At 49.1% G+C, this 24,596-nt stretch overlaps 8 protein-coding genes across 10 annotated transcripts; 4 read left to right on the top strand and 4 right to left on the bottom strand.

Moving 5' to 3' along the window:
* The first annotated feature begins 285 nt into the window (after positions 1-285).
* Positions 286-2,473, top strand: PV06_06594. Of its 2 annotated transcripts, XM_016407732.1 has the most exons (3): positions 286-558; positions 612-1,091; positions 1,144-2,473. In XM_016407732.1, exons 1-3 carry the CDS (start codon positions 469-471, stop codon positions 2,095-2,097), a joined length of 1,524 nt encoding a protein of 507 aa, XP_016261212.1. In that variant the 5' UTR covers positions 286-468; the 3' UTR covers positions 2,098-2,473. The 2 variants fall into 2 exon arrangements, with proteins under 2 accessions (XP_016261212.1, XP_016261213.1); XM_016407733.1 differs by having other exon boundaries at positions 286-1,091.
* Positions 2,474-2,524: 51 nt separating this feature from the next.
* On the bottom strand, positions 2,525-3,778 carry PV06_06593 (uncharacterized protein). The gene has a single exon (XM_016407731.1). The coding sequence runs from the start codon at positions 3,493-3,495 to the stop codon at positions 3,013-3,015; it is 483 nt and encodes a 160-aa protein (XP_016261211.1). The 5' UTR covers positions 3,496-3,778; the 3' UTR covers positions 2,525-3,012.
* A 1,377-nt stretch (positions 3,779-5,155) lies between these two features.
* Positions 5,156-7,400, top strand: PV06_06592 (uncharacterized protein; the record flags this gene model as incomplete). Its single annotated transcript, XM_016407730.1, has 8 exons — positions 5,156-5,375; positions 5,534-5,673; positions 5,727-5,746; positions 5,803-5,841; positions 5,893-5,981; positions 6,122-6,504; positions 6,558-6,919; positions 6,992-7,400. 8 exons carry the CDS (start codon positions 5,156-5,158, stop codon positions 7,281-7,283), a joined length of 1,545 nt encoding a protein of 514 aa, XP_016261210.1. The 3' UTR covers positions 7,284-7,400.
* Positions 7,401-8,402: 1,002 nt separating this feature from the next.
* Positions 8,403-12,681, bottom strand: PV06_06590. 2 transcript variants are annotated; one of them, XM_016407728.1, is made up of 4 exons: positions 10,634-12,681; positions 10,512-10,580; positions 8,936-10,450; positions 8,403-8,879 (listed from the first exon to the last, which is right to left on the bottom strand). In XM_016407728.1, exons 1-3 carry the CDS (start codon positions 12,477-12,479, stop codon positions 10,413-10,415), a joined length of 1,953 nt encoding a protein of 650 aa, XP_016261208.1. In that variant the 5' UTR covers positions 12,480-12,681; the 3' UTR covers positions 8,403-8,879; positions 8,936-10,412. The 2 variants fall into 2 exon arrangements, with proteins under 2 accessions (XP_016261208.1, XP_016261207.1); XM_016407727.1 differs by having other exon boundaries at positions 8,403-10,450.
* Positions 8,462-10,078, top strand: PV06_06591 (uncharacterized protein). Its single transcript, XM_016407729.1, has 3 exons — positions 8,462-8,773; positions 8,896-9,151; positions 9,308-10,078. The coding sequence occupies exons 1-3, from the start codon at positions 8,631-8,633 to the stop codon at positions 9,668-9,670; spliced, it is 762 nt and encodes a 253-aa protein (XP_016261209.1). The 5' UTR covers positions 8,462-8,630; the 3' UTR covers positions 9,671-10,078.
* A 199-nt stretch (positions 12,682-12,880) lies between the features above and the next one.
* On the top strand, positions 12,881-16,372 carry PV06_06589 (uncharacterized protein). The gene is made up of 2 exons (XM_016407726.1): positions 12,881-14,363; positions 14,412-16,372. The coding sequence occupies exons 1-2, from the start codon at positions 13,092-13,094 to the stop codon at positions 16,047-16,049; spliced, it is 2,910 nt and encodes a 969-aa protein (XP_016261206.1). The 5' UTR covers positions 12,881-13,091; the 3' UTR covers positions 16,050-16,372.
* Positions 16,114-17,301, bottom strand: PV06_06588 (uncharacterized protein). Its single transcript, XM_016407725.1, has one exon. It carries the CDS (start codon positions 16,982-16,984, stop codon positions 16,217-16,219), a length of 768 nt encoding a protein of 255 aa, XP_016261205.1. The 5' UTR covers positions 16,985-17,301; the 3' UTR covers positions 16,114-16,216.
* Positions 17,302-20,776: 3,475 nt separating this feature from the next.
* On the bottom strand, positions 20,777-23,454 carry PV06_06587 (uncharacterized protein; the record flags this gene model as incomplete). The annotated part of the gene is made up of 6 exons (XM_016407724.1): positions 20,777-20,916; positions 20,984-21,360; positions 21,443-22,378; positions 22,429-22,969; positions 23,116-23,201; positions 23,360-23,454. The coding sequence occupies 6 exons, from the start codon at positions 23,452-23,454 to the stop codon at positions 20,777-20,779; spliced, it is 2,175 nt and encodes a 724-aa protein (XP_016261204.1).
* Between the last annotated feature and the right edge of the window lie 1,142 nt (positions 23,455-24,596).

The raw sequence follows: 24,596 nt of genomic DNA, 5'->3' as shown, positions 1-24,596 counted from the left end.
GTATGCAAGATGCGTAGTAATGGCGCTGTTGGTAGAGAGGCTGATGAGGCAAATACACTGTACTTAACAAAGCGCGTCATGGGAATTAAATTGCGACGCGACGACGTAAGAGAGCGCAGCTGGTGGATCTTCTGCCTGCGCCCGCAAGGCTCCCACAGGCTCCTACAAGGCTGGCTTATTGGGTGGCTTAGTTAAGCATCACAGCCTGATGAGACTCGATAAGATAAGGCTGCGCTGCGGAGTTGCATTGAAGCGTCCTAAGAATTTTTTTTATTTTAGCGGATTCGGTTTCTGAGGCAGCCGCATCCATCTTTCTTCAGCGTCCAGCTCAACTTTCATAACTCTTTTTCTTCTCGAAAATTTCCTCTCTTGTTGTTGTTGTTGTCTGAGGATCTTCCAAAGCACATCGACTTCATTGTATCAATTCAACACCTTACTTCCTCTCTAGTCCTATTACTCAATCACAAGATGTCGGGCATTCAACCTGTGGCGGTCTACGCCATGAAAGTCCCTCCTGGAGACATCATGGTTCCTGCGGTCCCCGAGTTTGCTGCAATGGTAAACTCCAACAAAAGCTTTAATGGCTGTTCAGAGCGTTAACCATGACATAGTTTCGCGTAACCATGGCCGCAATTGACCCTAGCGCCGAACCAGACTTGGAGGCAGCCGACGACAAGATCCCTCCGCGTGCTACCCTCAAACTGGTTCGAGTTCCAGGTTTTGACGAGTCCGACGATGATGAAGACTCCGACGACGAGCATTTCGATCTCGCCGACCTGGAGGATGATGAGGACTCCTCTGAAGACGAAGACGAGGTCAACGGCGGTCCAAGTGAGAAAATATCCAAGAAGGAACTCGCAGACGAGGAGGACGAAGACGATGACATGGAAGACGACGATGACGAAGATGATGATGATCCTGAAGCCACCATGAAGGCACTCGCTGAGCTCAAGAAGATTATGAGAGCCGACTCCAAGGGCAAAGGCAAGGCTATTGATGGCGAGTCGGACGACTCAGACGATGATGAGGACTCGGACGATGAGTCCCTCGAATTGGATGAGGTGGTCATCTGCACCCTTGATCCCGAAAAGGTACGACCGCCAGAACCTACTTTACATGGTTGACCTAATCTTGTTTTCACAGAACTACCAACAACCCATTGACTTCGTCGTCGCTGAGGGAGAGCGTATCTTCTTCAAGGTCTCTGGTACCCATACCGTGCATCTTACCGGCAACTATGTTATTCCTCAGGACGATGGCTCAGCTTCACTCTACGACGAAGATGACGAGGAAGAAGATGAATACGATCTGTCTCCGGATGAGGATGAACTCGATTTGCTTGAGGGCGCCGATTCCGAATCCGACGACCTGGATGACCTAGATGACCCGCGCGTGACTGAGGTCGACAGCGAAGACGAAGCAGCCCCAAAATTGGTCAAGGGAAAGAATAAGCGTCCTGCTGAGGAAAGCGATGACGAGGAGGCAAATCTTGACGATATCATGGCCAAGTCTTTAAAAAAGGACGAAACTGCACCTGCTGAGGACAGTAAGAAGCTTAGCAAGAGTGAGAAGAAGAAGCTCAAGAAGCTCAAGAAGAATGATGGTGAGGCCGCCGCTGTTGAGGACACTGCCGACTCGAAGAAAGAGGCGAATGGCACCGGTTCCGAAAAGAAAGTCCAGTTCGCCAAGAACCTCGAACAAGGCCCAACCCCAGCAGGTCCGGCGACCACAAAGACCGACAAGAAAGCCGGCAATGCCTCCCTAGGCGTCAAAGATGTTCAAGGGGTGAAAGTTGATGATCGTAAGCTTGGTGATGGTCCTGCTGCTAAGAAGGGCAACCGTCTGGAAATGCGCTACATCGGAAAGCTTGACAACGGCAAGGTGTTTGACAGCAACAAAGCGGGCAAGCCCTTTAGCTTCAAGCTCGGCGCCGGAGAGGTCATCAAGGGTTGGGATATTGGCCTGCAAGGTATCCAAGTTGGTGGCGAGAGACGACTGGTCATCCCCGCACACCTCGCCTATGGCAGCAAATCCCTTCCTGGCATTCCGAAGAACAGCAAGTTGACGTTCGACATCAAGTGCCTGGCTGTGAAATAGATTTCATGATCAGAAATTGACGGATAGCCAACGTGAGAAGACATAGTCTCGGCGCGGCTCCCTTTCAGGATCAGGTGGCTCCCCAGTCCTTGGATCCTAGGCGGACACCTTGATGCACTTCCCACAACATGTATGCGTATGAAGCGCCGTCCTCTTGGTGTTGTTGTGGGCAATCGGCATTTTATTGGCGTTGATGGCTCAATCGGAAAGATAAATGGTCGAAGTGGCCTTTTCCATCTCGATTCCCCCCTGTAACTACTAGTGTTTGGTAGGGAAGGATTGGAAATGCTTTGGTACAAAAGCATTCATCTCTACCTTTCCAGAGCTTGAAATACTTGGCTTTAGAAATACAAAAGTACTGCTTGCATGATTCGGATGATGTTGATTCGAGTTGCCGAGTCACTCCGTACATTCTACGACATGGGTGTTTTAAGACGTGAGGTAACGTGATTAGATTTTCCGTATGTATCCGCGGAAGTATTTACAGAGAGTACCGTGTACTGTAATGAAGGGGAGAACTTGCGAGGTAGGCCTAAAAACCGCATCGCCAATTCGTGGGGTGTCGATTGACACTTTCCAAGTGTTATGTTCGGCAAGACGTGTCGATTCCTTTGGGTCAAAATCGCCGAGTCCTTCTCTTTCCTTTTGCCCTTCCCAAAAGTTCCCATCGCCTTTGCTTCGCCTTGCTTCCGAAAGCGACAGGTTAAATTTCATCAAAAGAACTCCACGTGCGCTGACTTTGGTATTGTCCTTTTTTTTGGAAAGACAAGAAGGTTGGACAGAAAGCAAAAAAAAGTGTCATGAAAATGAAGGTCGGTCGTGTAAAAGACAACACTCGTAGTATAGTTCAATAGGTTAGGATAAGAGAGCGTTCGGGGTTTTAAATGAGGAATGTGTTGTTGACCCTGGGAATTTTCATCGTTCAAGGTAAGAAGCTATCCTTCTGATATTCTCGGTCGGATTGAGGTCGTCGTCATTGTCGGCGTCGTCGTCCTCGTCGGGGTCTTGAACGGAATTCTTGTATCGATAGGCGCTGACGACGGTCTCCTTCTTGATACCGGACTTGCTGTTCACGGCGGGCACGACGCCACACCCACAGAGGGAGCCGCAGAAGGTGTCCATGGAGCTGTCGTCGCAGTGGCTGAAGCTGGAACACGAGATCCGGCCTTCCTCACAGGTGCACTGCGACGCGCAGGTCTGGATGGTGACGAGGGGGCCGCCGTAACATCGCATCCGTTGCGTGCTGGTCTTGCATTCCAGGCGGTCGACCGTCTGTAGTGGATTGAGCTTGTTGAGTGAAGACTGGTACGTATTTTGAGACGTGGCCGGGAGCACGGCTGAGAAGACGGTGGTGGCGACGAGGAAGAGCAACGAGAACGCAAGGCGTAGTGGGATCATGGTGTTGTCGATTACGAGTATCAACCTCGTTGGTGGTTGTCGAGATTGACGATCTCGAATTGTGACTTCAGATGTATCGTTTTGTTTCACTTCCCTAGCAAAGTAGATCAAAAAGTTTGTGAGGACAAGCAATTGAGATGGAACGCCTCTTGTTCAAAATGACGCGGAGGAATACGAGGTCTCCTTATGCAAAAGAATCACGGCTGGGGGATCTTGTCAGCTGGAAAGTGCCCCGGACGAAACAACCTGACCAAAGAAATCCCCTTCTGTTCTGGTGTGGCTGTTGGCATTACAGGTGAAGGATGTCATAAGAGGGCCCGGGCACTTGGACCACCATCTTCACGGGCGTAGATGAATTGGTCTGTGCCTGGAACAGAGTAGGTCAATGGGAGTCGTTGTGTCGATTGGCGTGATCCGATACGAGTGACCAATTGGTGTCCGATACCAGGTTGAAAGGCTGTCAGATCAACTTTGACACGCCTCAGCGCACACGATGAAACTGCATACGTGTACTCGTACTCGTTTTGGTCAATTTCAGCCGTTGGCCTCTTCTCACTCATGGGAGGGTACCAAACTCCTTGCCTGTCAAAGGACCCTTGTAGAAACTTGACCGAGTATAAATTTCGTAAAAAGACACCACCTTCAAGTTGAGCCGTTTGACTGAAAACGCCGATGGTGTCTTGTCTTCAGGAGGTTGTTGTGCAGCTGGGTAGGGAGCACCGCGTGTTTTGACACGTTGTGTGCGCATGCTGACACGTTGAGGAGAAATACGTAAATCAGAAGTCGATCCGGTCGTTCATCTCGTTCTGGACGAGATCTTTTGCACAGACACTCGCGCACGCTTCTCCCTCCCTCTCGTGGTTTTTTGGGATTTGTACACTGTATATCGCGGGTGACAGGAAGCACAGAACCAAGGGCGCAGGCTGGGCAAGACGGTGATTGGCGGAAGGTGCAGAACAAGCTCGTCACTAAAAACTTGGCACTATTCACTATTCCTCTTCCGGTCAGCCACTATTTCTTTCTTCTTCGCCGTACAAAAAATATCCCAGCGTTTTCCTCTCAATCTTGCTCGACATCGCCAATATTTCATCATTAATCAACATAATTTCCTACGTACATTACTTGTATCAACTCACACGCTCGGAGATTAAACATGGTTATGCATGTATCATGCCACTCGTGGGGAAGGTTCCTCGCGGAAAAATATTCCCCTTGTTGTGATCTGCATGGGTGTGCCCCTGTTGATATGTACAGAACTCCCCAATACAACCTCGTCTCCCCACAGATGATCCCACCTTTACCTAATCCGAGTACGGTGCTTCGTTGTACTCGCGCGCGCCCTTGTTATTCCTTGCCCTGGTGCTCGTACGAGCATGGAATACCAGTCTAGATACTGCCTACGGTAGTGATCGTCTGCTCGCGCCGTTCGAGTCACACACTCATCATCGCTCCTTGCCTTTTTGCTCAGTTCCAATGCTGTCATATGACCGAATGCCACCGAACATCGACTTTAGCTCCGTCTCTTGAAGGTCCAGCCCTCTTGACGCAATCTTAACTCACGTCTCTATGATATTCACCTCAAGCTTGATATCTGTGCTTTCTTGGCCCTGCATCTCGTAGCTTCGCACGCATCACGCTTGATTCTCTCTACTGGCCCGTCATGGCTATATTCAAAACCGAGCAACCTCCGCCCACCGCTGCCCAGACTGATGTTCAACAGCCCAGCCAGGCCGAGCCAGCGAGTCCAAATGATCCCGAAAAAACTGGAGTCTTACAAGATGAGACTCACAGTCAACAGACCCTCGCTTATGCTGCGGACGTTGAGAAGCGAGTGGTGCGAAAACTAGACCTACATGTCACGCCAATAGTGACCTTTTTGTGTACGTGTTGATCCCGTCTGTCTACCACGAATTGAGCTAGGACGACTGCAAACGTGTGCTTCCTACGCTGCATTACTCGCTCGGCTTTGAGCTGCTGAGCGACTACATGTCTTGCTGTCGCGCACGTTAGACTAATGATGAGCGATGATGTTGTACAGTTTTGTTGTCCTATCTCGACAGATCCAATATCGGCAATGCACGAATCGCGGGAATGGAAAAGGATCTGTCCTTGACCGGTGATAGATACGATTGGTTGTTGACCATCTTCTACATTTCCTATTGCACTTTTCAATTCCAGGTAAGAGAGATTTGTCGCATGTCAAGGCATTGATGGTGCTAAACAAGTCACAGGCTTTCATGTGGAAGATACTGTGCGATATACCTATTTAGGTCTGTGTTGGATATATTCTCCACTAACAAGCTACAGGAAACCGCATACGTGGGCGTGTCTAATCACCCTTGCTTGGTATGTCGTGTCATCCCATCACTAGCTTGTCCTCGTCTAATACAGAATCAGGGGCATCATTGCAACGTGCCAGGCAGCGACACAATCATGGGGAGGAGAGATGGCATTGCGCTTTCTACTTGGTGCTGCTGAGGCCGGATGTAAGTGACTCCCAGAAGGTCCCAACACCCACGCACCTCCTCTCCATCAGGGCTATGTCTTAGTCCAGGGTTCTGTGTCGTCGCTTCCAGTTCACGATGTGCCTCTGAAGAATTGTATCCAATGCTGACTGCTTGGTAAGTCGGCCCGTCGGTCCCGTATCTGCTCTCCTTTTTTTATATTCGCTCCGAACATGGCTTTCGAAGTGGTATTTTCCTGGCGGCTGCGCCATTTGCGAGCATGTTCGCTGGCGCCCTTGCGTACGGTATCACGAGCGGCCACTCCCATCTCGCCAACTGGAGACTATTGTTCCTCGTCGAAGGCATTCCCACCATCTTGGCAGCTCCCATCGCCTGGTTCTTCCTCCCAGATAGTCCCGAAAGTGCGAAATTCTTGACAGCGGAGGAGAAGGAAGTGGCGAAAGCCAGGGTCATTCGGCAACACGGTACTCAGGAAGAGGGTCGCAAGCTCAACGTCAAAGATATTGGGTTGACTCTTCTTGATGCAAAAGCGTGGTTCACCGCCGTAAGCTACGTTACGTTGGATTGTGACTCCCGAGCTGACAGACCATGTTATAGCTGATGTATTTTTCATGCAATGTCTCGTACTCTTCCCTTCCGGTGTTCTTGCCCACCATTCTGAACGAGATGGGCTTCTCTTCGATCAATGCTCAAGGTCTTTCGGCGCCGCCCTACTTTGTCTCAACGATCGTCACTATCGGGACTTGTTACATCGCGGATCGGACGCGACAACGTGGATTGATGATTGCTTTTCTGAGCGTGGTTGGAGGCATTGGTTATATTCTGCTGGCCACCTGCAAGCCGGTAGCTCCGAGGTATTTCGGAACCTTTCTCTGTGCCAGTGGAGTATTCCCAGCCATTGCCAACATTCTCCCGTGGGTGGTCAACAATCAAGGAAGTGATACCCGTCGAGGCATGGGGTGAGTTTTGTCCCCTTTTAAAGACGGGAAACAAAATACCTGTCCAGGATGACAACTGACACTTTTCCACAGTATCATGTTACTCAATCTCGTCGGTCAGACCGGTCCTTTTCTCGGTACCAGAATCTTTCCCAAATCCGAAGGACCACGATATGTCAAGGGCCAGAGCATCTGTGCTGCATTCATGTTCTTCAACGCGTTCCTCGCACTGAGTTTGAGGACGTTGTTGGTTTGGGAAAACAAGAAACTGGACAAGAAATATGGCAAAGTGGGCGAGGCACAAGCTGCTGCGGCCCGAGATGGCAAAACCGGTGCTCACGTCGGGGAGGAGAACTATGGAGCTTCCTACAGGTATATCCTGTAGTCACGTATCGATACGACTACATGTGGTTTGGGTGTACAGTGAGGGTTCTGTTGGCTATCGACATTGATGGTGGATGATGACTACTATACCTTGGTCGTACTGAGGTAGAGAGAAGTGGTGATAGAGGACTAGGTAGTCTGTTGCTTGTAGTCTGTTGCTTTACTGCAAAATACTCATCCTTCTATCCTCACAGGTGTCCGGTCGGAACTTTAATGTTGGTCAATTGCCAGTACAGGGCCGCGATACCCGATGATCGGGGCTCGTCTCATGGTTAGAACGGCCCGAGGATCTTTGACCTCGAAAATGTGGTTACCTGTAAATGGTGGTCCCTCACAGATGTGGTCCTCGTGGGTACTCGTACTCGTAGTAGGTGGGTATATTTCGGATTACAAGTGCAGTAGGTGAGGCTAGGACATTATTTGGTGTAGAAGTACCGTCTCGTGGGTAACGTCATTTTCTTTTTCTTTTCCTTCGCTTTCCTCTTCTACGAGTTACAGCACTACTCATATTCCCGAGTCGTTGTTTGAATGATTATATCCTTTATCTCCGGTGGTGAATCTTCTTTTTAGCCTCAACTTCATGGAGGGGCAACAACAACATTCTTCGGGACCACGTTTCGTCATCGTCATCGCTCTTTTTTCCTCGATCATGACCCCCCTCTCTCTCTCTCTCTAATCTCACATCTCCATCATCATCATCATCATTTGTACTCGTACTACTCACATTCGTACTCATACTGTACCAACCCATGTCTGGATTCCCTAACTTTATCTTGCCGTCGCGAACAAAGTCTGGACGTACAGGTTTTTGACCAAAATTTCCCGCGCTTTAATTCCGATCATTCGTACTCGTACCTGGTAAAAATCGGATTCTTTTTGAGTTTTGTTGTTTTTTTTTTCGAAAGTACGAGTTGGTGGTCCCTTTGTTAAACAGTATATCGTCGTCCCTCTTTGGGATGCCTTGTTGCGAGCTGAACCCTGGACTTCTCTTTTTTGCTTTAGATACTCCGTACCCTTTTGGTCATTCGCCCGCTTTCCCTCCTTGCTGATTACTACCTTGAGCTACACAGATTCTAAATCGTATCTCGTAACTTCGTATCCTCGAGAGAAGTAAATAAAACCTAGGCCATCCGCCGCCCCCCCTCCTCCATCTTCCTCCTCCTCCTCTACTACCATTATCTTTTTGTCACATCCTTCTCTCACTTGACGATAAACCAACTGCCCATAAAAACTTCCATCTTCGTCATCTTCTCTTCATATTCACACCAAAAAAAAACCCCTCATCTTTGATCCATCTGTATCTTTCTCTTTACACACAAATCATCATCATCATCATCACTTTCCAAACATGACGTCCCATCCACCGGGAAAATGTTGTTACCAGGGTGTCAAGCACGAAGGTACCGCGACGGGAGAGTTTTCCACCTTGGGTGATTTTGAAATCTACACCAAATATCCCGAAAACAAGAGTACAGAAAAAGGTATCTTGATGTAAGTCCTGCAATCTTTGTGTGTGTTCATGTTCTTTTCATCCATACCTCGTATCACCACTTCTCGCACATTGGTATTGGTAATTCTTATACTGACAACTGACTGCCTGTGTCGGGTGTCAGCATCACCGACGTGATCGGTCATCGTTTCATCAATGCGAACCTCATCGCGGACCAATTCGCCGCCAACGGATACTTTGTCATGATGCCTGATTTGTTCCACAAGGATCCCATCCCGCTCGATCGTCCTGGAGATTTTGACATCATGAAGTGGATGCAGGGGGAATACAGCGAATCCAAAACCCCACACACGCCACCGACGGTAGATCCGATTGTCGATTCTTGTCTGGTCGAAATGAGGACGAAATATAATTGCAAGGTTGGTTTGTACTTTTGAGTTTTCACAGTCCTATTGTCCACCCAAGTTCGGTCTTCATCGATTCAATCTTCCTCGCATTCAATTCCTGTCACGTCCCCACTTCCTTGCATCGTTCCGGCTAACTCGAATCGCGTCGTTTTTTTCTGTTCAAAAAAGAAAATCGGTGCCGTGGGATATTGTTTCGGCGGCAAATACGTCGTCCGTCACCTCCGACCCGACGCCGGCAAGATCGACGTCGGTTACACGGCCCACCCTTCGTTCGTCCAGGCCGACGAGCTCCGAGACCTCAAGGGTCCCCTGGCCATCTCCGCCGCCGAGACCGACCACATCTTCCCGACCGAGAAGCGGCACGAGACCGAGACCATCCTGAAGGACCTGGGATTCCCCTACCAGATCAACCTGTACAGCGGGGTCGAGCACGGGTTCGCCGTCCGGGGGGACCCCAAGAACCGGGTCGCCCAGTACGCCAAGGAGAATGCCTTCCTGCAGGCCGTGCAGTGGTTCGAGGAACACTTGTGATTTGATGTGGACCATACTCGGTCCCAGGCCGGGTTCGAGTCGGGTGGTCAGGTGGAGTCGAGTCAAGAACCAAAACCTGGGGACAAAAAGGACACGCCCTGGCGACGTGTCTCTCTCCTTTTCTCTCCAGGATGTGATCATGGAACCCCCAAAAACTTCTGAATCGAACCCATGTCAGAGCCCAAAGAACAAGACCAGGCAGACAACAAACCAAATAGGGCAGACAGGGAAACTTGAAATCATTGTCGTCAGCAACGACACATACATACACTGTGACATTGCGCCTCTGATGGTAGACCATGATGTTCTCGAGAGACCTGAAGCCAAGGTCCATTGAGGCTACGTAGTAGGATCGAACGAGATAGAGAGCGAAAGTGTCAGCATCTTATCACTCGAGCCGAATCTTAGGAATGAATTTCTTTTTCTCTCTAAAGAAAATGTTCTCGTAAGTACCAGGTAAACAAAGTAGGCTTAATCGAGACAACAAAATTGATGGTGGGCTTGAATTGTTCAACAACCAAGGCCTTTTTTGTGAGACACATCATCGTCCTCCCTGCCCGTGTTTCCCTGTCTCCGCGTCCCATACGGACTGACACCACTTGCTGGTCCAGGAAAGGTATACAACAAGGCCTGAGTTTTGAAAAATTAGACCTCTTCTTCTTGGGTTCTCCGTCCAAGCCAGCGCTTCCAAGAGCCCAGCAAGAAGGCCCTGATACTGAGATAAACACAAAAGGTAGGTACCTTATGCGCCCATCTTCTCGGCTGTTCTCATCAATGCACCTGAAAAATCCATTAGCATTCACATTCTATCGTTCACATGATCCCGGACAAGACTACTCACCGACAAAAGTTGTCACCAACCGAGCTCGACCTTGTACGATATCGTCTGGCAAAAGGTAAATTGTGCTTCCTAAACAGGCGTCAGTTCATGTCCCCATTTTGTATCGAAAGATAGATACATACCCATCTTTCTGGCAATACTGATGGATAGTTTGGCATTGGCATAGGCGTCATCTTGCGACTTTCCAGGAGTCACGAGGTCATAATCGACGTAATTACTCTTCATACCATTGAGAACATCCAAAAGGAAGACACCACTGGTAATAGCTGGATCCTTGAAAGATCGCACCGCAGAGTTCTTACCACCTCTTTTAGACATGTCGTTTGCCCATCTAATCATGTCGGAGTCGGAAAGATCTCTCTTACCCATGCGTTGAGCAACACCTGATAATGTGCTGACAATGTCACGACGCATGAGCTGCCAGACAAGACCCAGGGTAAGTGTTCGTTGCCCGTCGGTGATATCGGCACCTTGAATACCAACGAGCGAGAAGTGGTTCTGCTTGCCCAATTCGACAGTGTAATTGGTGTTTTCCACCATCTTGAATCGAGACATTTCACCGCCATGGGCTGGAGGCTTGTTGACGTGACGCCAGTTGACACTGCCAGGAATAACCTTGTCATAGGCTTGAAGCAGAATTGTGCCATCACGGAGATCTTCCCAAAAGTTGTTGATCGTGGGTTGAACATCCATGCTGTTGAGCCAGAGAGTAAAGACACGAGCTTCGCGTTCACCTTCGGCATCGAAGTCTTCGATATCGGGTTTCTCTTCTTCTGTAAGAGGATCCAGACCAGGGTGAGTGTTGAAGAGGTTGGCGACAAAGGCAAGGTTGAGCTTGGGGTTTCCTGCTACCAAGGCCGTGGGAGTCAAAAACTTTCTGCAGTCGATCCTCTCGGCATTCTGAAGGACTTCCTCGGCTCGTTGTAAGAGGTCTCTGGTCTGTAAAGGAGCCCTGGAACATATATCGGGCTTCAGCTGGTTGAGAAGAACCGTGTAATTTTCACCATCTTTGACGTCTCCAGAGAAGTTGTTAACTCGCCTATGCCAGCCAGCATTCTTGAGGTGGTAGTTGAACCACCGCAGGAGGATCTGCTCGGGAGGAAGTCGGAGAAATTGCTCGAGAGTTTCATCATCTTCGAGGAGCCGATAAAGTTCGGGGTGTAGCTTGATATCAATCTTGCCCAGCAAACCACGTCGGATGATCTGCCAGATGAGACCAAGAATCAGATGTTCTCGAACCTCGATGATATCACCACTACCAATATTGACCACAGAACAACCGATACCTTTGGCAGACTCAATGACAATGTTGTTGTTCTCCGTCATGTGGAAGGCGTTGAGTGTCTTGATCTTCCTGCCTGGCGTGTTTAGCACACGTTCATCGATTGTGTCCGGAACGCTGTCGTTGATGAGTTTTGCCAGCACCAAGCCATCTTTACAGTGGTCGAACATTTCAAAGGTGTCGGTCGGGAAAGGCAATAGATGGCCAATGTCCGGATCACCGGCAAGGACGGCATTAATGTGGGTGGTGAAAGCAGTTCTTTCTTCTTCGTTTATAGTGTGTGTAACGTTTGCAGAAGAGCCTTGGACCTGAATCTTCCCTGCCCCTCCTCCGAGACTGGGCTTTGAAGCGTGTCCAGGCGTAGGAGCGCCATTGCCCGCACCCGGTCGTACTGACCCGCTCGGTATACGCTGCTGAGTCGGTGGAGAGCCGCGCACTTTCGAAATGAGGTCGACATAATCTTCGAGTTCTACTCGTCTCGAGCTGTCAAGTTCCACCTCTTTGAGCGCTTGTCTGACAACATCATAGGATTGTCTCTCGGACTGCTGGGTGGCCTTGATGACGGTGGCTTCGTCTAGATACCCCTTATCGTCGACGTCCAGTTTTCGAAATGCATCTTGCAATTGGAAGATTTCGTTCTGCTGGAACTGGGGGTATTTTCGGGTTAGTTTGAGGATAGCTGCCATAGTGACCGGCAAGGGAGGCGCCTGTTACCCAGCGCGAGTAAGCTCGGTTTGATTGGCAATAGTAGGGAAACGCCGGTGAAGGCAAGGGGAGAACTGTCAGGGTCGAAAAGAGACGGACTGGACAACACTGGGAATATGTAGCAGTCTGTAATTGTGGTGCCTGAACAGGCGTCGCAAGCAGCTTATTATTGTGGAATTGAAAAGGCTGAAGGCTGAGCGAGTCGCAAGGCCAACAACTTGGAATTGGAATGACGCAGAATCCCCCGCCAACGTGAGGCGGTGCACGTGAGCACGTGATCAGCCACACTCTGTGGCGGCGTGCTATGTGCCTCGCTAATCCCAATATGATCCATATCAAGGTGACACGTCCAAAACAAGGCAACATGTACACCATATGATCATAAAGAGAACTGCTTTCATTATTCATATTCATACCTAGAGTCTGTCCCTTGTTTTTCCATCAATTGTCTCCTCACCTTCGGCCTCTCTGGCCCATAATCTTCTAGCCCTTGACAGTTCTGTGTCGGTGTGTTTTGGAGACCACCGCCAAAGCCTACTAATGCCGTCACATTGGATCGATTTCCGGCCCTCGTAAGGGCTATTCGGAAAGGAATGGCTGAGTCATCGAGACCAGCTTCTTCGTTCTTGGGCTCAATTACCTCTTGGAGCAGGAGTAATACTCCTCCGCCAAAGTCTCCTCTCGTAAAACCAAGCGAAGGCTCTCCGGGCTTGAAACAGTCGACAGGTCTCGACCACACTATCAATCTCCGACCGTCACCCAGTCTCCGCAAATATCCGAAAGACTGTCCGCCGCTCAAGGCGCGATGGTACTATGCGGTTGACGTGGCCAAACGAAAACCTTTTGCGGCAGAGACGAATTCTGATGAAAAGCCAAAGCCCCCACAGGTCCCAAAGAAATTGGTACCATTTTCGGCATCTGACTCGGCAGCCATCGAGAAGGCGTTTCAGTCACTTGATAATGATGAGGCGGCCCATCGTGATGGCTCCGAGGTTACGAGCACCAAAGTCCCTGTTAATGAGGACTACCTTTTCGACGTCCACATCGAAAAACGTGAGCTAGAGCCCGCCTACTGGCTTGGCCCAGTATATGAAGTTCGTCGAGGAAGTTGGTTCTACAGTGATGGTTCATCCTTGAAGCCCTGCGATGAGAATCTTGCCAATCAACTTGAAGAAGGCTATCTAAAGGTTGCCGCATGGAGAAGGATAGGTCTGACGGGACAGCGATCTACCTCGCAACCCCGGAGCAGGCCGACTTCTGGGGTGTTTGATGGCACGGCTCACTCGGCACAACCTTCGCAAGATGATAATCAATCTACCCCATCAAATATCTACCGTCTTTTCGGATCACATATGAATACAACTGTGACCTATCAAGATGCTACCGTTGCGTATCTGTCCACTGATGACTTCCTGTCACGAATGAGCAGTACGGTATATGGGCGATTTGTTGGTTATGGCGGAACCAAGGTAGTACGCGGTTGGACAGATTTAAAAGTGGCGGATGGCAAGGCTACCGATTCAAAGGCCGACTCCAAAACGGCCGATGGCACCAGTACGAAAGAGAAGCGTCGGTCTGCCAAAATTCCGGCAGAAGTAGCTCCAGTTGTCGATGATAAGGTAGAAGAAGAACCTGAGAAACCTCGTCGAACCGCTCTTGAGAGACAAATCTCATCCCTTGCCGGCATGCCAGACACTCAAGACTCGCAAAGTCAAGCCGAAGAAGATGCTCGGGAAGAGGAAGAACGAGAAATGGAAGAGGCTCGAGAAAAAGACGGTGAAGATCAAGCTCGACAGATCGATCATTTGGTTCTTGTTACGCACGGCATTGGTCAACGTCTCGGTCTGAGGCTAGATAGTATCAATGTGAGTCCTATGTTTTCCCACTCGGACCGTATACTGATTACTTTACAGTTCATCCACGATGTCAATACTCTTCGAAAGACCATGAAGGCAGTCTATGGATCAGCTCCTGATCTACAGGCACTTAGCGGTGAGCCCAAAAACTGCAGAGTCCAGGTATTACCGGTGTGCTGGCGGCACCTCTTGGATTTCCCAAAGCAGAGCCTAAAGCAAAATCGCAAAGAATTCGACCTTGGAGATGCCGATGACGGTTTTGATGATGAGTACCCTTCCTTGCAGGACATCACCGTGGAGGGGGTACCAGCTGTCCGCAATCTGATCACCGACCTTGCCATGGACGTCCTCCTGTACCAAAGCGCGTACCGAGAACACATTGCGTCCATCGTACAGAAAGAATCGAACCGAGTTTATCAGCTCTTCAAACAGCGCACGGGGTTTTCGGGGAAAGTCAGCTTTTGTGGTCATTCTCTCGGCAGTGCGATCCTGTTCGACATATTGTGCCGTCAAGAAGAGCCCAGCAAGACAAGACCGCGACGGGTGTCCAGCAAGACCTCTAGAGAGTTCAATGTCGAACAAAAGGATCTGCACCTCGATTTTGACGTGGAGAATTTCTTTTGTGTCGGATCTCCGATAGCCCTTTTTCAGATGCTCAAGGGAAGAACGATCGCCGCTCGGTCCACGTTGGGCGCCAGTACTTTTGGTGCAGCTGCTGTACCTACTTCTCCCTTTGATCCGGACCCAATGCTGAACGACCCTTTTGACAGCTCACTGAAACCACCGGGTTCCGGTGCCGCCGCCAGAGACATTATCCCAATCAGCACGTCATCCCCCAAATGCCGTGAACTCTACAACATATTCCATCCGACAGACCCTATAGCTTATCGAATGGAACCGCTCATATCTTCGGCGATGGCACAATTGAAATCCCAACCTCTCCCGTACACCAAGAAGGGTCTGTTTGCGGCGCCCGGCATCGCCAATGTGACGGCCCGTATGGGCCAACAAGTCATGTCGAGCTGGTACAATCTCACGTCCGGGGTGGCGTCGAGTTTGATCAACAGGAGTTTGGGGATTACGGGTGAAGAACAGGCTCTGCCACAAGACAAAGCAAAGGCATCTGGTGGTCCGACAACATCAACATCATCATCATCGGCTCCTACGTCGACTCATCAATCCAACACGACACCACATGTCCCCGTTGTTTCAAGCGACAAGAAACAACAAGAGCTCGCCAACATGGCCAAATCTTCTCCTCCGACCGAACAAGCGCCGACATTGATCGACTCGGAGATTGAAACGCTCTACGCAGGGTTTCAGAGACGTCGACGATCACACGATGCTTCTACCGACGGAACCGGTGGTGAGGAAGGTCACGGTTCATCGGCCGGATTTGGTGCTGGTGTTGGCGGTGCTGGTTCATCGGAATATCATCACTTGTCACAGGAAAGGGCTCGGAAACTGAAACGTGAAGAGATGAAGGTCAGGGCCTTGAACAGCAATGGCCGAGTGGATTACCACATTCAAGAAGGCATGTTTGACGTGTCGTTGCTTGCCAGCATCGCCAGTCATTTGAGTTATTGGGCAGATGAGGATGTCAATCATTTCATGATTGGTCAAATGTTGAAGACGAGGGGACACGACAGAACCAACAGCAACAAAGGACGAGATGGGTATTCTTCGTCGTGGTGAGTATACGTGCCTTGGAGAAGGGATGGGAAGTTTTTTTTTGTTAAAAAAAAAACAAAAACAGTGTGTTTCTTCCTTTCTTCTTTGGTACTACGGATCCTCTCGTCTCAGAAAATATTCAAAAGGTTCTCACCTCCCAAAACACTGTCGTTTTCTTCGGTTCGTTTCCTCTAAAGATCTCCTACCTCGTCGTCCTCGTCCTCGTCCTCTTCTTCCCGCCAACGTCCGTACTCGACCTCTTTGATCCTCTCTTGCTGTTGGTTTTGATTTTGCTTTGGTTCCATGGTTGTCTCCTTCTCATCACTCACGTCGTCGTCATTCTCATCTTCTCCCCATCCCAGCTCCCCATCAGGATACTTTTTGGCGTCTCGGTGAGATTGGGAATTCGAATCCAAACTGATACACCTCGGTTCGTTCTTGCAACTCGAAGGGATCGTACCACAATATTGTTCCCCCCAAGGGTCACGACGTGAACAGTACCAATAATCATCACAGATGGACGCACATGATTTTTTGTGGACTTTTTCATCATAATCATCCTCGATATGTAAAATTGGTCCGTCAATCTTGACTTTGGTTGTCGGACTCGGGTCATTATGACGTTGCCGTTGTTGTTCTCGCTGTTGCTGTGGTGGTGTGACCTGCAAAAAGTATTGATCACATCCAGGCACGTCGGAACACCATTCGGGTAGTTCACCGCCGCACAGGTCGTCCGCACCATCTCTACCACGTCCACGTGGACGTTGACGTTGACCGAAAGTTGTTTCACATTTGTCCAAACTCTGACAAAGTCTAGAACAATATCCCATTGAATTCGAGTCGAGGGATTTTGCTGTGGTTGTGGTTGATCTCAACGGACTTGATGACGTGAGTGGAGCGATCAAGACGAAGAATCCAAGTACGAGGAGGATTGTCGGTGGTTTTTGAGTCGTATACATTTTGATCGTCTGGCGAATGTTTTTCTTGTCTGCAAAGTTGTCGATAAGATGGGAAGTGATACTCGTGTGATTTTATTTCCCTAGGAAGGTATTTATGGTTGAGGTTCACACAATTTGTATGTTTCTGGCGGTATTCGGTTCCAAATACCAGATGGTTGGTTGATGTGGGGATGGAAATCTAGAATGATGACGGTGGCAGCTGAACCGAACAATGCGGGGAGTGGTTTGACAGATAGACACGAGAGAGAGACGGAGGTAGAGATGGTATGTAAGAATGTGAAGTCAAGTCGAGTTGGTATAGCGACAGTGAAGTCAGGAGATATTTACAGCAGAATTATTTATTCGTGGATGGGTTGATCTTGTATCAAATATATATATGGTATATGTACCAACCCTTACTTTTACCAGTTCACTCATCTTGAAGCTATCATCATTGACAAGCCAATATATTGAAATACGCTACTAGTAATAAATACTCCGCAGGGAAGAGGAAAATACTTGGACCGTGCGTTTTGACATTGTAGAAAACAAAAGAGAGCAAGGTGAGGTCCGTGCGTATTTGAACAATACAATAAGTACCTAAGCGAACAAGCGTAAGAAGATACATTTCCGTTCGATCTCTCGAATTCTCTCAGTGAGCCTCAACGTCCAACCTATTCACTTCTTGTCCGATGATCCTCGTTCCTTCCTCGGTCGACATGATTGAACTGTGGAAATAATGACGGATCTTGTGACCGGCAAACATGAGGACGATGATCAAACCAAAAGCCACCATGCTCACGAACGCCATCATGCCAAAAACCCAACCCACCCCGACACTGGCTTCCCAGCCGTCGATGAAGAAGGGAATGGCGATGCCGAAAATGGTCCGGTAGAAGTTCATGATGGTGGCCGCCTCGACCGGGTACTTTGTAAAACATTCGACCTCGTAATTGACCAACACGGGGACGGCGACGTTGGAACTGAAGTTCAACAAGAAATTCCCCACGGCGGCGACCATGTAGTGCAGGTGGTACTGCAAGGCGGCTCCGAACAGACCCAGACCGATGTTGAGTCCCACGAAAGAAGGGATCCACAGTGCGTGAAGACGAAACTCGGGTTTCCATATCCCCCCGGACTTGCGACAGATCCACAGGGGAAGTTTGTCGTTGAAGGCCAAACCGTACAGTTGACCCGTAATACAACCTGCCCATGCCGCAAATGTGACTGTTGGATCACACACACACAGAGTCAGTACTTTGGGAGGTAAAGTAGTACGGAAGTGATAGGCAAGTGGAATGGGAGTAAAACGGTAAGGGACAACGTACATTCTGCATTTTGGTTAGGCGTAAAACCATACCCCTTTTCGGATACTGGAGACTGAAGAAATACGGCCAAGAGGTTGTTTACACCGACACTCCTGCAATCATCAGGTCAGATTTGTTCAATTTTTTATGTTCCGAGTGCCAGAGACGGCAGTACTTACCAGCCAAAAACAATCATGAGAAAGAGACCACCTAGTATTCCGACAGGATGCAATCCTATCCTGAATGGCATAATGGCCAAACGAAGCTGAATCAAGAAACGAGATTTTAGTCAGTATGAACCTCTCCAAAAAAAGACAAACTCTTGGGGGTTTAAATGATATGACCATACCGTCTCTCGGTTGTTCATTCCTTCGGCGACATTTGGTCTTCGAAAAAAATAAACATCGATGGATCGTCGGACAAAAGATGTCGAAGGGACCGGAAATGTAGGTCGTCCAGGTCTAGTCCAACCCGTCTCTTCCAGGCAGAAGAAGATCAGAAAAATGACAAAACCTTCTAGACCGACATTGTACCAATATTCTACCGCCCACGGGGAACCGTTGCCGACGATGAACCCGGAAAAGGTTGGACCTGCCAAAGTTCTAAGAAAGACGACACCTCTGTCAGTAGGAGGGGAGAGTTCAAGGAGAAAGACAGACCAAGTCGTCACAACACGTACCCTAGAAGAATCATTACGTTGTAAAAGGCAAAACATTTCCCACGTTGATGCAAAAAGAATGTATCTGTAATGTAACTTGCTCCGACTGTTCCCTTCCTCACAAACGGTGTTCGTTAGCTGTTGATAAAAAAGGATGGAAACGAATAGGAGGGTGGGTTATGTATACCCGTAGTTGCACAAGATCCAGCCAAACAACCGAACAGCCTTGACAAGACAAAACTGACATAATCTCCTGGACCCGTACATGTGGCGGCCCATATCGTGCAAGCCATTGTCAAAACGGTGGCCCATAGGATCGCACCACCTCTACCGATTCTTCGGGAGATTGGTGACCAGAATAATGGTCCTGCGCATAATCCTGCAGTTGCCGCAGAGACCTTTTTATTTCAGGAAAGTCAGTCTTTGTTTGCACTTGTGGGAGGGTATGTCAATACCGAATATGTAATTTCGACGCCGGTTTTGTCGTAAAGAGCTCCTTGTTGAAAGATACTGCTGACATTACCGACGGCTTGAAGTGTACCGGTGAACCCAGCAAATGCCACGATACCCAGAGTGAGTAGTTTACGCCATCTCGCCCAGTTCTGTTGACCGATATAGTGTCAGGAAACACATCTTTCGAGACATAATATGTGGACGTAATGTAGTACTCACCAAAGGATCACGAGGATCGTCGGTAGGTTGAGGTACCAAAGTGATACCAGACTCATTTTTTGTGGTTTGTCTCCTCCTCCCGCTCCCAGTACTCTGTTCGAGATGTTCAGAAGTTTCTTCTTTGGTCATTGAAGCTTTGGTGTTGTTTTCGTTGCTGAATTCGTCTGCAGACTCCATTGTCGCGAAGACGTCAGGATAGTAAGTATGGGCTTAGCTCAGCTTGGATTGAAAAAGACACAATCAAACAAAAATGATAATCTCTTGGGAAGACGGAGGAGCGACCTTGGGTAGTAATAGTCTCGAGGTCTAGAACAGGACCGAAACGAAGTCTGGACTGATTGTATCTGTCACAGATCAACCTATTTGTTCCTCAAAGAACAAACCCCGTGGCACGTCAAGGTGCCTGTATAAATTGTACGGGAGTAAGAGGACAGTATATTGACGACTTGGTAGTACTCATCTCCACGCCGAAAGCTTTCCGTACTGTAGGGACGTTGAAGCAGCCGCCGCCGCCGCCGCCGATCACGGCATTCCGTGATTCCTCCGTCGTTGCCGTAACTTGTACGAGTAAAAGCCACCACGGCGTACTGCTGGAGATCTGCAAAGGACTTATTGATCCTAACCCCTCTTTCACGGCATTTTTATGGTTGGGTACAGTTCATTTTACCCCATGGGCAGAGAGAAACGGCTCGATTGAAGGGACGTGGGTTCTCCATGCGAGTAGGTCTGTTGTGTGGAGAGAGAGGGAGACGGAGAGAATGACTTCGTCTCATCATTGATGGCCTTTGGAGAATCGTCGCCAGAGTAAATAGTGGATCACGATGCACGCCTATCACCGGTTACTGTACAAAAGACTCCGTAAGGACATCAGTGATACTCGGCCTTGATCCCTTGGTTGGAATGTCGATTGGCGGTGAAATATATATTCCCGGATGATCGTAGTCAATGATATCTTGACTTTTATTGAATCATGCAATATGGCTGCAATTCAAACACAAGCCCAAAAAGCTTGGTAAAATGCTTGTCCTCCGTGAGGCTTCATCGTTTTGGCTAGACTCATTTGAACATATCCAGTAATGTACATGTACTCGCTACACCTAAATGCTTATTGGGTTGCTATGCAATCTCGATAGCAAGGACACATTTCCAGACGTTTGTCCATTTGAGACTTCCACATCATCCCGGTAATGATAATGAGTGATATTTCTTCCTCGCCGCCGGTGCAATACTGACGTAACGTACTGCAAGGTCATGTTCTCTAGCAGTCAATGGCACACCAGAATCCCCCGTCATTTTATGAAGAGCATGTGTTAGGTCTGTAGATCAAAATTAGAGATTGTTAGACAAGAGACCTGATCGTAATCGAAGCATGTTTTTGCTTACCCAACATGAGTGAACCTATACCCCAATACCTAGCAATCTGTGCTATTCCAAGATAGACCACTTCACGACTCAGGCTGCTCTTCTCGGCGGCTGCGTTTGGTGACTGCGGACCACCCTGTGACAAGGGACTGAAATGCATGGAACTCGCTCCGACGAGACTACAAACCAAAAAGGGTGAAATGTAGGCCAAGTAATCTGCGGAACAAGATTTGATCGCCCTGACGACATTGTGTGCGTGTTGCATGTAATTGTGCGAAGCAGATTTGGAACGTTGTTCTTCAGATGAGAAATGCTCGGCACTGACTGGGGAAGAAACTGAAGGTGACAAACCATTTTGGTCTGGGGTGCATATTGTGAGAGCAGCATGTGTACGGGCACTATGACCCAAAAATCGTCAGTCATACAAAGCAAGGTCTCTCTCTCTCTCTCTCTCTCTGCGTTGCGGATGTTCTTACTTACCTCTGTAACATGATGTTGGTAGCTATGATCCAATTACTCCTCGCAAAAGTGGTGTCATTAAAAACGAGAGCGTTACAAGTCAGACGGAATTGTTCTGGCAAACTGAGACTGAAACAGGTGATGGCGAGTTCCATCTCTTCCTTTGCACTTTTCTGTACATTTTCTCCTCTGATCATCAGGTCGTTTGCCAACGCCATGAGGAAGTTGGCTATCAGGAACCACGCCCTTTCATCCTGGTTCGGTGAATTTTGTAGACTCTTCCAGGCCGTCGAAGGAGTACACCCCATGGGTGCGGAAGCGACCGGGTGACCTGCAAACCAGTGCTCGTCCGAGACAGGTAGGAGCACCCTCATCGTATTTCGGTCGATCATGTATGGCCTTTTGGAGACCGTCGAGGCAAACGTGTCGAGTTCCCAAATGGCCCACCAAGCACGACGGAGTTCCTCGCGGTGCACCCAGTCTTCCACAGAAGCCCACTGTGGCTGCTCATCGGGGTGGTGATGCGCACTGATATCTTCATCGACAGAGTTGATCCCGAGGTCGTAGGCCAGGCGAGTGATACTCCCGATCAAAGCCCATTGGAAGGTGTTTGAACAATTCGTACTGTGGTAGAAGGCCAACAATATGCAGCCCTGTAGAAACGGCAGAGTCGGGGCTTCTTCACCTTGGGATCGTATTGCGTCGGCGTATATCGACTGCGCTTCTTTCGCGAATAATGCTCCCCTGGCGATAGGGGGAACCCCGTCAAATTCGGCAGGCTGCGCGAATCTTGCAGACAGACTCATGATGCCATTTAATATCAAGGCCGATTCTAACGGCAGTCGACGGTGTGCCAGACCTTGATGTTGCGGCTCATTCGGAAAATACTGTTGATAGAATCTCGGTTTGTGAAAAATGGGTAGAAAAGCATTGATCTTGCTGAAGAAGACGTCAACCCTAAACGATGTCAGCAGGTGGCAGGCGATGCAAGCTAGGAAGAGACTCACAACTCTCTCAGCAGAGCATTTGATACGGTCAATTGGTATAATCTAGGCTGACTCGCCGAAAGTGTCCGGGTGGGATGCTGCGCCTGTGATGTGTCTGCCGGGGACCGTGGGCTTAAGAGATGCTGACGATCGGTTTGATGAGAGACCGACAACCCCAAGCCCTGAGAATCTGACGGTACCTCCGCATTCAGCCCAGAGAGATCTTGTGTGATAAACGCGTCATTGATATAGTTGTCGGACAGGAACGGCGTGAGGCCACCTTCCATTTCCCAAGGAATCACATCTGGGATATCCATCTCCGTCCCCAAAAGGCCGTGATTGTTGCCGCGACTATAGCTCTGAGGTTCACTCACGACAGTGGGAGACACGTCGACCATCGATTCATGACTACCAGGAACTTCTGTAGATGGCTTGTCGTTACGCCCGCGAGACGGCGGGGGGGAAAGTTGGTCCGGTGGTATGGATGTCGCATCTCTCCTCACACTGGTGCTTTCGTCTCTCCCGTCTTGTTGTTTGGCATTCATAAACATCATCAGGCGGTCTGAACAGGAGAAGACTCTTAGCATAGTTTATAAAGTAAGAAGTTTGTTGAGAACTAGAGATTGTCATACCAAATATCTCGTCTGAAAGAGGTTCCGGGAGACTTCTGGACGGTCTCTTTTTCGACCGTGGACTTTTATCACTCACACGCTCCGGACGTTTTCTCTTGGTCGGGAACACGCATTGACTGCTGACTCTTGTGCAAAGCGTACAACTGGGTCGTTTCATATCGCCTGTGAGCATCGAATTAGCCTTAACTATCCAAGGTGACCCGACGACAGGGATGGAATGGAATTGGTCTAGGTACATTTCGTCTTCTTTCTACAAAGAGATGAATCATCAGTGAAAAGCCCGGCAACTGAGTAGATGGACGTGTTCAAAGAACACTTACCTTTTGCACTCTTCACATGCTCGATGGGGCCACGGCGGCGGGTGGTAAACAATCTGTATATCCGAGATGTTCAAAACTCCTTCTGAAGTCGCCATGTTGTTAAGTAGGAGGAATATGTCTGATCGAAGTCAACCGAGTCCAGAAAACTCCAACTTTCCAAGCCCGACACTTTGGCATGGGAATATCCAACGAAGAATATTGTTCTTCGAATCCAAAGTTGCAAGTCGAAGCATCATTCACCCTTCCGAGTCAACGAAAAGATGGGGGTGAACCGAGTTTTGCGGGGGGCGAAGAGGCTCTCTTCGCACTAAGTAAATAGGTAAACAGTCCGGGGGCATTGTCCCTGCTTATTACTGGTACAGGGGTGAGAACATGGAGGTTCTAGGCGATGATGGATGGTCCATTGGCCACTGCGACCAACCCGCCCATACAACAAGTCAGCAATCTTGGTGGTGGTTTTGCCGACAAAGCTAAAGTGCCGCCCATCCGACGACAATTCAACTGAGGGTGTTGAACATGGGCAATTATTGATGACAGTTTGTTTTAATCGAGAATCTATATTGTATCTGTCCATGATGAAGCCACGGCTGAAAGTCAAGTTCAAAGTACATACACTGTCCGCCGTTTCCCTCTGCAATATCAAGTGTCTACAGCTACTACATACTTTACGAAATACTTCGTACTCACAACCTCAAACCTCCGTTCGCTGCGCCTGTAGAATATCCATTAACCTGCCCGCCACCCTCACTCAACCATCGGTCAAACGCTTTATGTGTATCCGCCACCGAGTCAAAAGCAAGCATCTGCTTCTGATAACCCGGATCTGCCCAGCCCCATCTGGACGGCTTGACCCAGTCGACGTCGGCCAGGTCTTGATCGCGAGCCTCCTGTTCAGGTCCATCGTGCATGTGGTACATGATTCGATTGGCTCGAGCCCCTTTGACGTTTGTCGTCGTGCGCTTCTTTCGTAGATTCTCGAACAGCTGCAGAGCCGAGTTGATGTGTGATCTCTTTTCGTCGTCGGGTATGCTGGTCTCATTCTGCAATCGGCCGAGCAGGAGGCCCAAAACAAGCCCATCCTCGGCGGCCATGGCGGCTCCTTGAGCTTGGTACGGCAGTGTCGGATGACACGCATCGCCGATCATGACCAGGTTGTTCTTGACCCAGGTCCGGAGTTCATCGTGGTGACAGAGCTTCCACTTCAGGACGCTGTTGTGACACGATATTATCTTGGAGA

This window comes from Exophiala oligosperma, assembly GCF_000835515.1.
Source record: "Exophiala oligosperma strain CBS 72588 unplaced genomic scaffold supercont1.6, whole genome shotgun sequence".
NCBI classification, from domain to species: Eukaryota; Fungi; Ascomycota; class Eurotiomycetes; order Chaetothyriales; family Herpotrichiellaceae; genus Exophiala; species Exophiala oligosperma.
The sequence above is the reverse complement of the archived record's forward strand: the minus strand, read 5'-3'. Positions and strand labels throughout refer to the sequence as shown.